Raw genomic sequence first — 17,031 nt, forward strand, 5'->3', positions numbered from 1 at the left:
GTAAAAACAAACCCCAGGATGTTCAAAGTTAGGATTTTGTTTGTTTGTTTGTTTTTGGGGTTTGGGTTTTTGCTGGGGTTTTTTTGTTGTTTGTTTTTGGTTTTGTTTGGATAATTTTTTAAAGAAAAAGATACAAAATGAGCAACAACATCCAAAAAAACCCAACCAAAGGAAAAAAAAAAGCTATAAAGAGAAGAATCTATATGGTTTTCCACCACTCTAAAACATTATTTGGACATTAAAAAAAAGACCTCTGGGATATCTGTGATGGTTCTGTTCAAACATTTTGTTATGATTTGATTTCTGAATCACAGAGCCTCTCTTTTTATGCTAGTTTGGTTTACTTTGACCTCGATTATTCTGCAGTTCAATAAGCTTTTCCTGTTGCTCAAATGATCTCTTTATAGCCTTTTGCATCCATTTATATGTTTCTCTATCAGCAACTACTTTGTTTGTTTTGCATTTGGATATTCTCGTCTCTGCAAAGGCTACCTCTGGTTTGGAGGTATTTGGAGCAAGCCGTTTCTATTGGTCTTTGGGTATGTCATTGATAGATCAAAGTGCAGGCATTAAATCAACAGCACTTTATGTTCCTTGACTTCAAGACACCATGAATTAAATATGGATGCTTATAACATGGATATTTGTAATCCATGTTTTGGACTTGCCTACAAGATAAAAACCCACGTGATTTATTTCTCAGTTTTTAGTATTCCATAGTTGCCTACTGATAAATAATATCTGTGTGCTAACCTATCAATAGCTACTTTTCAACATCAATTACATATAAAGTATTTTGATAACGTGGATAAAATGGTACTGTATAGCATAACAGTGTTAACAATAATAATAAGCTTCCAAGCATAGTACACTGAATTATTCTTCTTTGGCATTGCAATATATGCATGAGGGATAAATGTCAAATTTTCCTCATTTTATGGAAAGGCCTAATGCTACTTTAGGTTGTTTTTTGGGTTTTTTTAAATTTTTTTTCATTGCTCTAGGTTTTTGAGAGTCACAGGCATATTTAGTTTAGCCTGTGGAGACTGTGACAGTAATGTTAAATAATTTTCTCATTAACAAATTATCTTAGGAAGAACAACAGGAAACTGCTACTGAAGTGTGTAATTATCACAGTCAGAGTTTATGATGTTTTATTCACTGTTTATGATTTAAACAGAATTGTTAGCTGATGTATCTTCTTTGGTGTTATTAATCTTTTTCTTTTTTTTTTTTTTTTAATTTTTACTCACAGGAAAAATATCCTTTACTTTCCTCAGTAAGAAACCAAAAGATTCAAATGTGATTTTATAGATGGGCTGGTTGTCCACTGAGTAACACAATTTAGATTTCAGAAGAATCAGTTAAGGCAATTAAAGGACTTAATCAGGACATTACATACCTGTTTATCTTAACCATATTTCTGCAATCAATTTGAAACAGCTATGAAATTTGCTTACATGTTAAGTTGAGATCAAAGATTGTCTAGCTACACTGTCACATTTCAGTTTCTAAAGCAGGTATGCCTATCCTTTTAGGTGGAATCACTATGCTGAGAGATGTTCTCAGAGATGTTCTGCACTTCTGCAATTCACTTCTTTCCTTGATCTGAGCTGAGTTGTGTCTAATTTCATGGGATATTCCAAAATATATTTGCATGAGTTTATAGTGTTTAGGGGAAAAGGAAGGAAAGGCACTGCAGAGGGAAAGATACCACTAAATAATGAAATGTCTTATTCAATCTAGACTTTATCTTGGTGTCAGTCTGGCTTACGATAAAAGCAATTTAGAGTCAGGTCACAATTGAGTTATATTTACATAGCCTAAGAGTATGCTGGTTTGTGATAAAGAATACAAAACACATAATGGGTAAAATTAATTGTTGTCCTAATTACCCAGACTCAGACACAGTTAGTAGTAGCTTCAGTCTAGATGAGAGGGCTTGCTTTGAAGTTTTGGATTTTCTGAACAATTATGAAAATTCTTTGTCTGCTTTTATTGACTGAGTGCTGTTCTTCAAGGCCCCATTTGGTGTTTTTGTGAGAGTTACAGCTATGTTTAGTTTAGTCTCCGAAAGTCGTTCAAACAAAGTATTAGATTTCAGTCTGTAGGACTATAACCCAAATTTGGCAATAAAAATATATGTAAAGAAAATAGATAGGTGTTTTTGGCACCATACTGAATCCATTCATCATCTTCATTAGGCATTTTGAATGGAATTGTCATTATCCATTTAATGTTATAGTTTAGTACTGTCCTATAATAATAAAGCCAGCTGTATACTACACCACAACTGAGGTTTTCTTTAAAACACTGAAAAATCCCTTTCACTGCACCGCCACCATTAAATAAATTATTTTCCAAATTAATTGAACATGAAAGCTGAACTGCTAAATAATCTTCTATCCTACTACAGCTATAGTTATCATCAGATCAAATAGAACAATAATAATAAGGCATTCAAACCCATGATTTCCTTCTCATTGGACCTTTTGACTTTATAACTGCATGTAAACGCAGTAAATGATGACCACGATGTTCTATTAATTTTTTATATTTACCATTTATGGGTGTGTACAGTAACTCTAAGCCTTTGAACTGCAAAGGAAATATTCTTTACAAATAGTCAAAACACCAAGAGGACCAAATCCGTACCAAAGGTAACACTAGAGACATCTCATCAAGAATGGATCTGACCCCAAAAGCTTAATTCCCAAGACATTAATAAATGAACTCATTTGGAAGATGTAGCTTGAAAGTTTGATGCAGACTGTATCAAAATCCTTACGTTATATGTAAGCAAGATGACAAGCCAGGATGTACCTATGCCTGGTAATTTCAGCCCTTTTGTGAATATTGACCTTTCCTCCTATCACAGAGGAAGCTGATTGCAGCTATAGCAATAAGCTATACTGAACATACCTACATTCTGAATGAATGTTGTCATTTTTAATGCATATTTATTCTGGTAATTCTGAGTTCCTGTAATTTGGGGATCACATATGAAGTAACTTTGATGTTGCAGCTTGCTTAGCAATTTTTATTAGATTCAAAGAAGTGATTGAGTATGCAGAGCACTTTGAGTCAGAGATAAGAAAAAACCAAATTTATTTATTTACTCAGTACTTGGCACATAATAAAATAATAATCACTTACAGTGAAAGTGAAAATTACTGATTTGTTATTACTTTTCTACACAATGAAATGTTGACAGAAGAAAAGAGAGGAAATCTTTAAACAAATTCTACAAGTATATGATTAATGTTAAAAATGAGTAGTTTGCTAAAACATATCCTTTCTAACAAATCATGATGCAAAATGATTTTTCCTAGCAGAGAAATGAAAGTGAGGTAAGACAATGTTTATTCATATTGCATGTTTTCTTTGACATTTACAGGAAGCATCTGAGCAGTAATGATAAGAAAATAAGAAGTTAAAAAACCCCCAACAATGAATGCATCCTTTAGAGTGTAAAAATGTGATGAAGCTGTGAAAGCAATGTATAATGTAATAGACTCTTACACTAAGCTATACCTGCAGATGCACTGAGTGTATCATGATGTTTTGAAAGAGTGGGCACAGTGGCCCATGGCAAATTCCTTTTTCTGTTTTATGTGGACCATAATTCAACGACATTATCTCTTAGCAGAATGGCACAGGCGGGAGCAGTTTATTAGCATATGCGAGCAAACATAAAAAAGCACCTCAGTGTCATGGCATGAGCTTTGTAATTTTTAATTCTTTGCAGATAAGTACACCATTTTATTTATAGCTGAGCAGAAACATTTACAGTAGACCCAGAGAAATCAGTCCAATACTGTTCCAGTTTGCTTTTCAAAACAGAAGCAGTCAACAGGAGAACCTAGGTCTTGAGGTAGAAGGTCTACCTGGAACATGCAGTGCTGACTATAGTAATCAACATTTTAATCTTTTACCTGCTCTAAACTCTGATGGTCAGCAAATGTTATGAGAATGAGAAAAATCTTACTGCTTATAAGACTTCTGCCAATTTGAACAAAACCAGTTCTGTACGCCTGATAGAGATGGGTGATTAGATCTCTCACATCCTATAATCCACAGCAGAACTCCTATTGAAGGATGTTGTGTGGAAAACAAAACAAAGAAACTGAAGAAAAAAAGAGAGGTGGCAAATATGTTTCTACCTCCTTCCACCCCTCAAATGGGATTGGTAAGACTAACAGACAAAATACTCAAAATTCTTCAGAGTTCTCTAGAGTCAAAATTAACAGTACTGGTTGTTGTTCAGATGGACAATCTATTCCTTAACTTCAACTTGGTTGAGAGAAAGGCCATAGAAGCAGAAAGCACTGTAACAAAGAAGTTTTGATCCTTCCTTCTGGACCTCTCCATAATTCCAATTCAGTAAGACCATTTGGAGTTGAGGAAATAAATTTCCAATGAAGTTTTATCAAGGTTACCTGGCAGGCAACTACTCCATAGTCCACAATTTTTTATTTACAAGATAAACGAAGCATAGATGTCGTTCCCACGATGTGGGCTGGCATGTGTATAAAGGATTTCTTCCTTTTTCAGTTTGCCAGGCTGGGAATATTTGTCCAGATAGATTATTCACATCTGCCTTACCAGGCCCGGTATACTCCTGTTGTTGCCACCTACACTTATCACAAGTCCTCACAGCAGAATTTTTTCCAGTGTGCAGATTCCAAACCTTCACCTCCATTACGCCTGAAACTAACATGTTCCTGTTTCCCATCTATACGTGTGGTGGCTTATCTTCTGGAAACTTCCTTCTTTGATAGAGTGTTTATTCTTTAAGTCCTCAAAAGCCATCACAAATCAGTTTTTCAAAAAGAATCAAGTGAATTAATCTCTGTTTTAAAGAAATACTCATTTTTAAATGAACTGCTGGATCATTAAAACATCTAGATTAATGAGACTAGAAATAAGAATTTTAAAGCAATTAAATTTCAGCCCAGTCAATACAACAGCTGACATAACCTTGAAGAAGCAACACATCATTCACTGTATTTTCTTTGTTTATACATTAAAATGTAGGAGGTTTGTAAGCCTTGACACACAAGCAATAAGTGCAGTTTTTGAATATGTGACGCCCGTTTCCTCGTAAAAGGCTAGAATCTCCTAGGTTAGGTGTACAAAAACCTAGGAAATGGGAAAAAAAAAGGGATTTCCTTCACTCTGATTTTTCCTTCAGAGTCAGTAAAATCAGAGCTACTTATTGCTCTCTGAATATTTTGTAGACTAATCTGGGCTTTGCTGAATCTTGGTGAAAGTGATCCAGCAAGAAGTAAACAACAATGATTTACCCTGTCCTTACGTTCCAAATTTTCCCCTGCTGATGAGGTGAATCCTTGAAGGCATGTGAATATGTCTAGAATAACCACAGGATTTTTTTTTTTTTTTTTTGTGCAGAACGGAACAGCATAGATCAAAGCAAGGGAAGGTGGTTTGGGTTTTTTCAGTTATCCACATGCTCCTTAGAATTTTATTGATTGAATCAGATATAGATAAAATGTACAGAGCCAAATAGATTCTGTAAGTTAAATATGGAAGCCAATAATGAAATAACAAAGCAGTATCTAATTCACAACTGCAGTAATTTTATGATTGCCACACATGATATACTCCTAAAAATATGTTTTCAAAAGATGTTGCTGATACCTGGTTGAAGGAAAATCACTTTTTTTTTTTTTTTGTATGCAAGTAGGTAATTTTTCTCTACAAAGTGACTGAACTAAAAACAAAACAAAATAAAACAAATCAAATGTGCCTAAGATGTCTTTGAAGCTCATTATATTATTCTGCATATTTAGTATACCTTAATAGACCCCCAATTTTAAGGGCAGGTGTACATCCATACCAAGATTTTTCTCACCTGTGGCCATGAACATGTAACCAGCAAATTGTCAAGAAAAGCCAGTATGGTCTTTTTTAGTTTTTTTGAGGTTGGTGACAAAATATTATAAAATGTGTCCTTCTTAGCAGTTTAGACTGGATATAGTTTCGTACCCTACTGTTGTTCATATTGAGCATATTCTGGGAATTACATTTCCTTATAAAAATGAAGCCAGTGGTAGTCAAGGAAATATTAGTGGTCAATTGTTTCTCCTCACTGATTTCTTGACCTGAATGTTTATACCCGTATTTACATCACCTCAGCTATTTTGTTAGTTCTGAGGAAAGAAAAAATCTGACGAGCATCTCTCCTTAGTGCACTGTGACATCACTGAAAAGTTATTCCTCTCATTAATGGCAGTTAAAAAAAAAAAATCTCAAGGGTCCTCATGTTTCCGTGGAGTGAAAATATAGATTTAAAATAAATTTCACATATAAAGAGGGAATAGTGTTAAGAATACAAAGCTTTTGGTGTGTAAGCCACATTTTGCGCTCTGCTGTGATGATTTCATCAAACTTAGCTTGCTTGAAAAGAAAAAGAATATGTGATGAAGTCCTAGATCTTTGACTGAAAAAGGATTTAACCACGAAAGAGTTTTCAAAGGCGCAGATGGAAAGCTGCAGTAGTCACTTCCATTGACTTACTGCTCCACTTTTAAAGCACTGCTTGTGTCATTAAGTTCATCTCCGGTTTTAAGAAAGCTGACGGTTCAAGTATCTTATGTACAAGTATCTACAAGGCATGAGACAACTGATAAAAAAGAGCCCAAGTTCAAATTAAACCCTCTCTTTTCTGAAAATTGGTGGACTTCCAGCAGTTTTCTTTCCTCCTGACCAGCAAGGATGCTCACTAATATATGGTGATTATTAAATATTTACCGATAAATATAAGAAATATAGACTCTTTTTAAGCAGAAATATTGCTAATTATGTTAACTGTGTGGTTGTATATTTACAGAGATGAAAAATATTCTTTTGAATACTGTTATTTTTTTATTTTATTTTGCAATGACTGTCTGGTTTGACATATTTCTAAATGAAGGCTATTTTGTTTTCTTGAGAAAAAGCAGCCAAAAATTTCCATAATCAATCTGTTATAATGTCCAGAATGAAAAATTCAGTACGCGAACTTGTCAACGTATGTCACTTACTGGAGCTACAATATGCCAGTTGAATGATGTCAATGAGTTTGAGGATTTGAAGGGAATGGGTTTTGCATAGAAGGATTTCTTTAAATGTAGAATGATATACTCTTCACCTTGAATTTAAAAAAATGAAGAACAAAACACAAAACACAAAGCAAAATATATTATTTTTTCATTTATGGAGACTTCATTTGCTCCTGGTGCTTTGATGTAGAAAACCTTTTACACTTTCTCAAGGTTTTAATGCCTGCCTGTCTCAAATGGATGAAAACTTAAAGCAGAGTACTTGAAGAATACAAGTCGCAATAAACCTATTTGAGTATTTGGTGAATATTTGCATATTATGCGCTCAATACAAATTCACAGATTACATCTTCAGCATCAATAGTTTAATGTACCTGATATATTCTTTTTATTGTTTTAAAAGACAAGGAAATTCTTTTACTCTTAAACAACTCTGTTCTTTTGTTTCTCCAGCTAATTCAAAGCATCAGTGCAGTGGATCGAGATGACTCAGCAGAAGGTCACCATTTTTATTTCTCAATGGCTCAGGAGGCCACAAACAGCTCACATTTTACTGTCAAAGACAATCAAGGTAGTATTATTCACACAGCTCTTTAAAACCTTCCTAATGGAAGATGCATGCTTCTAGTGGGTCCTTAATTTCTGAAAACTTGCCACTTAAATAGAAATTTTCATTTTAAGAATTAGACATGTTCCGAGGTTCAATTCAAAAAAATCGTTCAATAGTATCAAAGAGTTTATTTTCTTTTACAGTGAATAACATAAACAGCAAAAGGCGGTTTCATTTCAAGGAAAGAGAAAAACAGCTGAGATGAAAAATACACTGGTACTTTAAAAAAAAATATTTTCTTAATGTAGAATATGGTGGTCAGTTCCAACTTTCATGTTACAACTATTTGCCTGAGAAATAAGATCATTAGAAAGACAAGATTGATATTAATATAGGACCATTATTTCATTAATTCAGTGAGACCAAAATTATAAAAACAGATAACTATGAATGCAATCTCATTTCATAATATATATATAGCAAAACCAGACTGAGATGAAAATATAGGTGTGATATCTGATGGAATTTCAAGGAAGTTGACCATTTAGAGTCAGTCTGCTGAGACTACAAGGAAAAGCTTCTTCAGACTCAGCTAAAGTACACATAGTTCTTATTGACCATGCTAATTATTTGAATGTTCTGGCTAAGGCAACAAATCAATGGAAATAAGTTTTGGAAAGTTCCAACTATGTTAAATGGCAAACTGCTTTTCAATTATCTTCAAAGTTAGTCAATGTATCAATAAGAATTTAAATTCCCATCTTCATTAATCTCTCACTCCCTATAAGGAAGAGGTAAATCATTTATATTAAGGTCAAATTGTATACAAGCCATGTGCCTTTCCCACCTTTCCTCTTTCTGCCCAAAACCCAAGCAGACCCTCACACAAGGCAACTCATTCTGTTCCTTTTGATGACTACTAAGGGGAAAACAAAACTTTTTAAAGTATGATGCAATCACATTTCAATCTGTCCCTTTCTGCTGTATTTCACAGAAATGGCTGGTTGAATTGCAATAGCTCTAAGGAATAAAAAAAGTGACTATAGATCTATAGTATTTTATCTCAGAGTTACTTTCTAAACTCTGACAGAAACCTAGAAAAACTTAAGTGTGAGTGGCATAACTTCAGTAGACTGTTTGGATAGATGAATTATACAGATAAGGGTAGAAACACTTTTTTTCCCCTACTTCTACATATGCACACATGCAGTAATTTGCTCTGCCATGAGAAAAAATTCTGACATGGAAATGTTTATAGATTCTCTTTCTTCTTTTCATTGCACATCATGTAGACAGGAGTATTTTGCTTTGCAACAAGCTAAGTTACATATTTGAATTGATTGATAAGCAGCAGGAGCTGAATTTAAGCTTACGGTGTTCTTTTACAGAACAGATTTCTAAACACTAATAGTTAAATACAAAGCAAAGGGAAAGCATCTAAATCTTTTTGCTATTTTAAGCAGTAGAAGTCCAGTTAGCTCCAGTTTTTGAGTCAGGAAAAAAAATAAAAGACTATTTTAGTGGACTTTTTTCTTGTTTTCTCTTCTTTCTCTGCCACCTATTTTCACTATGTGCTGCTAGACACACTTTTTAACCTTTTTGATTGGCAAACTGTCTGTAATTTATCTGTGAACTGCTGTGTTGGTAGCAGCTGGATACATGGAACCATTTTAAGAATCAATTAATTAGTCTGAGCAGGTGTCAGGTACTGAAAAAGATGTCAATTTCTTTAGCTCTGAACATTAAAACCAGAGCTCCTAGGTCAAATTTTATTATTGCCCCTGGAATACATATCTCAAAAATAAATGCAATTTATTCATGATTGACAAATTATGCACCAAATGCCAGTGCCTGCTTTTACTTTTTTAACTTTCTTAATATGTAGCTTTGCACAGTACAATTGATTTTAAATAGGTCAGATTCCACTGAATATTATTGTTGTGGTTGCAAAATATATATGTGATGCATATAATCACAACAATTTATCTTCTAGATAACACAGCTGGAATTTTCACAGGAAAAAGTGGCTTCAGGAGGAAGGAGCAGTTTTTCTTCTACTTGCCAATCTTAATTCAGGATAATGGAACCCCACCGCTGACAAGCACAAATACTCTCACTGTCACTGTCTGCGACTGTGACACTGAAGTTAACACCTTCTACTGTCGATATGAAGCTTTCATGTATTCCTTGGGTCTCAGCACAGAGGCTTTAGTTGCTGTTTTGGCTTGCATATTAATATTCCTAGGTAAGTATAAGTAAGAGAAATGACTCTGTTTCCTTTTACAGAGGGCTTGGTTAAGTAACAAAGGTGTACACATGACTGGAAGACTCCAAGTACTGGGCCATTGGGAAAAATTGAAATAAGGCAAATGTTTCATTTTTTTCCTGTTTTCTTAACTATAATTTCTCCCTTCCCCAGTTTTCAGTAAAATTTGAATTCTAACACAATTTCCTAAAAGTTGGGTATATTTGAGTCATGGTCCTCTTTACTCTTCTGGCATTGCAATAATAAAGATTTCAGAGCCCAAAGTCTGTACTTTTTGCAGGTAAAGCTGAAGGCAGCATTACACAAGAAAATTTGCTAGTGTAGGAATATATTAAAAGAAGCAGCACCCTACTCATTCTGCCTTAGGAATGGCAAATGTAGAACTGAGACCAAATATAAGTAACAAAAGAAAAAGAGAATCTGACACCAGTTCAGAAAGCTTCAGACATAGGGAATTTCTCTGTCAATTAAGGTTACATCTTCAGACAGCATTTTCTCCCAGTGTTGGACATCTCTTTTTTCCTCTCAGGAGACACCAACTTAACCTCCGTTACATTTGGGCATTTGTGGATATGAAAGCTGGGTTTGAGAGTTTTTCAAATAGACAGGAGTTTTTCTAGTACTTCTGTAAAAGGTCATGCACAGCTGGCAAATGGTACTCCAAACCAGCAACCCAAGGCTGGCTGTTCTGGACACCAGCCATTTGTTGTCTCCATAGCAAAGCCCAGGGAGGCACTAGTTCCCCTACATCCGTGTCCTGGTTTCCAACAGAGGACATGGGAATATAGAATCAAATCTGTTGTTTCTTGGCCCGCCTGCACTTCCAGAGTTGCCTTATTTAAATCTGAGCTTAGATATCTGCCTTGTCTTTTAGTCAGTTTAAGCATACAGGTCAGTGTGCATTTCAAGTTTTGTTTGATTGTTACAAGGTATCTGAACGTATTCACTTTGTGTTATTGACTTCAGGGGCTAAGGATCAGGCAAACTGCATCACTGCATTATCCAGGCCATCAGGGGAATTATTCATCACAGATTTCTTGGGTGCTTGCAGAGAGGTTCTCTCTCCAGGTGGAATAAACCCATGACATCTACTGGGTCTAGTCATATCACAAAAGTCAAAGCAAGGATATAGATAAATATATTAGTCCAAAAGAAGAAAAAAACCTAATCTACTACACTCTTTACAAACACACGTATTTTAAATTCCTTAAATTTTGAACATATTTTTGTGATTATTTAAAATGAAATAATATAATATTCTATATATATTAAGTTTGCCATTTATCCCTGAAAATTAATTTTCGAGTATGATGTGTATCATTAGAAGAGTTCACTATGCAAAACATTTGGAAAGTTAAAACCACCTGGCTTTTGTGAATATAGAGTAGAAATTCTTATTTACAGCGCTTTCAAGTCTTGTGTTGGTATCTCCCAACCAAATGGAATAGTTAATTGTAAATAGGTAGAAAAAAGAACTACTTCAGGTTCCTCATATTCTTAAGTAAAATGCTGTAATTGTTGGTAGTTATATCATTTTATGTCCTGAGTAAAAAACTACAGTCCACAAAACACTTATTAAGTAGATCTGCAACAAGATATAGTTAAAACTGAATTAATCTCTGTGAAAATCATAGACTAATTCAAAGGGATCATTCTGTTAAAACAAAATTATGTGGGATTAAAAAATAATGCTTTAAAAGAAAATTTAAGAAACTTTTAATATATGAAAGAAATAAGATCATCTGATTCATAGGCCTTGGTGGTAAAATGACACAGAATTTAGTGAGTCTTCAAATTTGAAAACCATCATAACAGAAATAGTTGAACACCATTCTGCATAGTCTGTGGAACTGAACTATTCAACTAGGTGAGGAGGAAATCTTGCTCATTGCCTCATTTTTCATTTGCTCTTTATGGTACTTTTATCAGAGAGACTGATAGAGATTAAGAATTTAAATTCTGGGTGTGAAATGGATATATTATGTGATAAAAAAAGCACTTTCAAAAAGCATAACCTGTGTTTCCATCAGTTTCAAATTTGCATCTACCAAAAGAACTGCTCCATTTCATTTGCCTTTTTTATAAGTCCCTTTGTAGCCATTTTCCCAACACACCTATTGCTCGTCTCAAAACCATAAAATCCGTAAAAATTACAGATCTATAAATTTGTTAAGATAGCTTCACTTTGCAACAGCATTGATACTAAGATAAGAAGTGATTTTTTAAATCTTTCCAAGCACATTCAAAGTCTCTAGTTCTGTTTAATTTTTCTCTTTTCCCTTCTCTTTTATTTTTATTTCGTCAGTGTTCTTTTTGGCAATCGTAACCATAAGGCAGCAGAAGAAGAAGAAGCCTCCCTTTTCAGAGAAGATGGAAGAATTCAGAGAGAATATTGTCAGTTATGATGATGAAGGAGGGGGTGAGGAGGACACAGAAGCCTTTGATATTTCAGCACTGAGGACACGCACTGTCATGCGAACACACAAACCTCGGAAGAAGGTGGCCTCTGAAATCCAGAGCCTCTACAGACAGTCTCTACAGGTTGGCCCAGACAGCGCAATCTTCAGGCAATTCATTTCAGAAAAGCTCGAAGAAGCAAATACAGATCCTAGAGTTCCTCCCTATGACTCACTTCAGACCTATGCATTTGAGGGGACTGGCTCCTTGGCAGGATCCCTCAGCTCGTTGGGTTCAAACACTTCAGACATGGATCAGAGCTATGACTACCTTGCAGACTGGGGACCTCACTTTAAACAGCTTGCAGGCATGTACACTTCCCATAGAAGTGTGGCGGATTAGGCACTCTTTGGTTTGTTCTTATATTTTCCTAAGTCTCAGCAACCAAACGTAACAGTGGATTTTTAAAAAAGAGATCATTCTGCATTTAAACATGAAAAATAAGAGCCGAAGGGTTTTAATATGAAAAGTCTTGTATGTGGAAATCTCTTGAAAAATCACACCAGGGGTGTTACGACATGGAGAGGTGGAGGTTATCGTTTGGAAACCTTGTGGTTATCTAGGTGCTTGAATGCAAACTGTGCTGCTTTGGATATCTAGGTCCTCTTCTGGATACTGAAAATCTGGATCTTGCATGTACAAAAAGAGGAGTAGAAGCCATAAATGGATGTTGTAAACATTCTGTCATCCATTAGCTTTAAACGGTTTCCAAAGCTGACGGACTTTTGCTGTTGCAGTTGAATACATACATTAACCAAAGTTAAACATGCATATTTGTATAATGCTTCATTGTATAAATATAATTGTGTGAAAAAGTAGACCCTAGATATTCTAATAGCGTTGTCAGAAGTGCTCACAAAATTGTCTATTTATTGTTCCTAGGATGATAAAACTAAAACAAATGCCTTTTCCTATCAGTATAAAAATAAAAACCCATTACAACATCAGCAATTATTTGCTGCCATTTTAGTTTTTAATGAAGCTATTGGAAAATGCGTAAACCAATACTTAATTTAGCAAATAAGATAGGAAAAAGAATCAATATTTAACTTAAATAGTGCAACCAACCACATTATATATTACTGCACTTCGAACAAAATGCTGTCCAAATACAGGCATTTTTCCTTTTATTAGGAGTTTAAAGGATGACTGATTTACCAGCATAGATTTATTTTTTTATTATGGAATATAAAATTAGCTGCAGTAGTCAGTTTTATTATAACAATATTAAGAATCTTTAAAATGCTAAACTGATGGTTATAAAACTTTATATATGACATTAGATAATAAGATAATAAAATGCTTTAAATGTTAATCCACTTTGAAAATGATCCTGAATCATTCTGCAAGACTGAAGTAAGATTTCAAAATTAATTTTTTCCAGCCATTGTATAACAAAGTTCTCTCAGAATATTTCTTTATTTATACCACTACCCAGCAGCAATTTTGGAACTGAGGTCATCAAATGTTTTCAAAATCGTCTGTCTGGAAAAAGCAACCCACCTGTATTTTATTCACCTCTCTTTCATTGAGTACTCATTTTACAGAAATTATCAACTGATTCAATTGCCTAAAAGCTAGCATCAGGATAACCAAATTATGAAACATATTTCTTTCTGTTTTCCTTTTTTTTTTCTAAGTAAGATTTTAGGTAAGTGCAACTGAATTACAGAGTCAGGAAAGCTTATGCAAGGAAGAAAAAAACAAATAAACCAGCCCCAAAAAACAATCAAAAAAGGCATGCAACAAACAAATTCTGCAATGTTTACTACAGTTGCTCATCACTGAAGAAAACCAAGGTATGCAGGCTAAGTGGAAAAATGCCAGTGCAGAATTCAAATTCCTGTTACCTAAAAATAAAGCATGAATGGTTTGAAAATCAGGAGAGATTTCCAGTGTGAGGTCTGTTAAGGACAGAAACACTATTTATTATATTCATAGCTGGAAAATTATGGGTAGGGGGTAGAGGGGTAGGGCCATCCAACCAGGTGCAGATGAAGCAGCAACTGCTTCATAAGAAAAAAATTATTATTGACAGTCTCATGATAGGATGCCAGTGTGAATGAGCAGCTACAAAAGAGCTTTAAAAGATGCACAAGTGAAAACACTGTATTAATGACTCTAACCTTTTACTCCAATGGCTTTCAAACAGATGTGACAAAAATACTTTTATTTGAGATAATATATTTCATATTAGTAATTTGCTGCATGGACAGGACTAAAAGAGAGAACAACTGCACACCACTGGTTGTTGACAATAGTGAAAACTACATGTTTAGGATTAGGTCTGTAGATTTATATGGGTTATACCCTAAACAAATCCTTATTCCACAGATGGTGCCAGTGGCTTTAAGAGAATTCTTTGTGCTTTCAGGTTGTATTTAGAACAAAATGATAACACTGTCTGATCCTTTCTCAATCAAGAGATTTTGTCCATTTAGGTGGGGAAATAGGCTTGAACACTCAACTATACTTTGTTTATAATTTTTTCTCTTTAATGTGAGGTATTTTAATAATAAATAATTTTTGTAATTAGTGCATACCACTAACGTAGTTTTTGTAATCCGTGTATGCCATTGTCAGTAATTTCTATGTGAAAAAGAACAATGGCCTGCAATGGATCTTAAAGGATCTTTAGCTGAAAAAGCCTTAGAACTTACCTAGTAACCTCACACTCCCTTTAAGTTAGCTGAAAAATGTGCAAAAAAAAAAAGGTTTTTAGTATTGTCTTCTTATTTGAAGGAAGTGAACATTGTAAGTAAGAAAAAATTTATCATATAAGAGATCGCAATCATGAGGAGCATTATATTAATAAAGGATAAGGTATAAGTCGGAGTTTCTGATGATGAAATCTATTAAATTGTGGCATGGTTTTCCCAGTAGAATCCTCCATTATCTTTATCTTTCAAAATTTGATAAGTAGCTAGAATTCACTATGTTATTAGCTGAACTGAATAGTGCAAGTCTGGTGACAGATGATAAATAAATATTCGGCTGTTCATGACCTTTCCAAGAGAATATAAGGAACAATTATTTGCTGGTCAAAGGAAGTATGATCACACACACTGCATTTCTATATTAATGCTTTGAAGAGCTGTTCCTGTAGATGTTTTTTTCTGTAACGTGGTAAAGAGAGAGGTTAAGAACTGGTGAAATACCAGACAAAAGATTGGCTTTCTGTTTCAGTCTCACTCATATGGATTCAGAATGTTGTGGGTTTGGTTTTATTACGTAAAAGCCAAGGTATTTAAGACCATGTGTATATAATAAATGTTTAACATTCAGATGTCTGAAGTTAAAAAAAATTACAAATCACTCGAGAGCATATTGCAGCTTCATACTCACTGCTGTGAGTGGAACAGTATATCTTGTTTATCAATTAAGCCAAAATAAAAAGTTTCAATTTTGTTTTCACTTTTTATATCCTGATGCAGGCTTTTTATTATCATAACACTGAGAAGAAATCATGCTTAGTATTGAGGATAGTCTTAGTCATCAATTCACGTAATTTTTCTACCACATTTTCTCACAGGTCTTGTCATTACACTCCTAGCTTTGCTTTCAAACTTTGCATTGGAAATCTGTTTGTTTTAACACTCATTCTTAGTTATAAGGGGTTACCCTATCAGATGAGGGTAAAATTTGTTTGAAAAGACAGTGTGCATCTTATGCTTGAAAGTCAGATCTAATATATGCTCTCTCAGGAGCAGAAGTTGAAGGAATTTATGTGATTTTACTTTCTGAAAAAGAAGGCATTTCACCCTTGATCCAGATTATGAACAAATAGAATAGAATTTATATGAAAAAAAACAGTAGCTATTAATAAAGTGTGTAACATTTTTCTACCAGAAAATTGGTAAACCTATGTATTATAAAGAAAAATAGAGATAATTAATGTTTATTAAAAAAAATGTTGACACATTTGAAAACAATAATTTGGTTGCTTTTGTATTTGTTTGGAAAAAGAGAAATTCTTCATACATGATTCTATATCAGCCTTCTGTCTTATACAGAGTTCAAGGAACAGTAACATTTAACTCTAGTGCACAGAAGGATAAACCATGCATACAGAGACATTGCTTACATCAGTATGAAACACTTTACCCACATCAAATAGACAATAACATTAGTCAGAAATATGTATAGGACTCAACAAGATTCTGCCAGCAAAGGCTGTTGGATATATGATACTAAGAGCAAAAATTAATAATTACAATTCAAAACCATCAGTACTTCCAAAAACACTCAAATAGCAGAAACTGGAACAGGATATCAAAGGCTCTTAATTCCCCATACATTTGAATTATTATTTAGATAATACTTTCATAATATTGAAGTTTACAATTTAAATAGTACTCCACATACAGAGGTTCAGATTGATTTGGTTTGTAGAGAGACAATATAGTCTGCATACATATATCTGACCAAATGGATACTACAAAAATTATTGGATTAAAACTTAAAAGGATATAAACTTACCCATAGGAATACATATATATATATATATATATATATATATATATATATATAAAATGATATATGAAGCATTCTTTCTGACATTGTTGTAAGTAAATCAGTCTCTGTTATTAGAAATTCCTCTGAAAGGACTTTAAAAAGGACATCTTTGACAAATGTTTTAGTAGCTTGGGAGCTGGAAAAGGAATTTTTTATATACTGAGTCTGTAAATTTGACT

General features: G+C 33.9%; 1 protein-coding gene across 7 annotated transcripts in view; it reads left to right on the top strand.

Annotated features, from left to right (window-relative positions):
• The window catches only part of CDH19 (cadherin 19), a 116,943-nt gene extending 100,674 nt beyond the window's left edge, over positions 1 to 16,269 (top strand). For 6 of the 7 annotated variants that reach the window (XM_020584394.2, XM_020584395.2, XM_020584396.2 and 3 more), the window contains 3 exons: positions 7,518 to 7,635; positions 9,608 to 9,859; positions 12,186 to 16,269. In XM_020584394.2, the coding sequence (XP_020439983.1) occupies positions 7,518 to 7,635; positions 9,608 to 9,859; positions 12,186 to 12,679 (864 nt within the window). In that variant the 3' untranslated portion in view covers positions 12,680 to 16,269. The remainder of the gene's footprint in view (positions 1 to 7,517; positions 7,636 to 9,607; positions 9,860 to 12,185) is intronic. The other variant, XM_020584397.2, reaches the window with a different exon arrangement.
• The last annotated feature ends 762 nt before the right edge of the window (positions 16,270 to 17,031 follow it).

Source organism: Corvus cornix, chromosome 2 (assembly GCF_000738735.6).
Source record: "Corvus cornix cornix isolate S_Up_H32 chromosome 2, ASM73873v5, whole genome shotgun sequence".
Taxonomy (NCBI): Eukaryota; Metazoa; Chordata; class Aves; order Passeriformes; family Corvidae; genus Corvus; species Corvus cornix.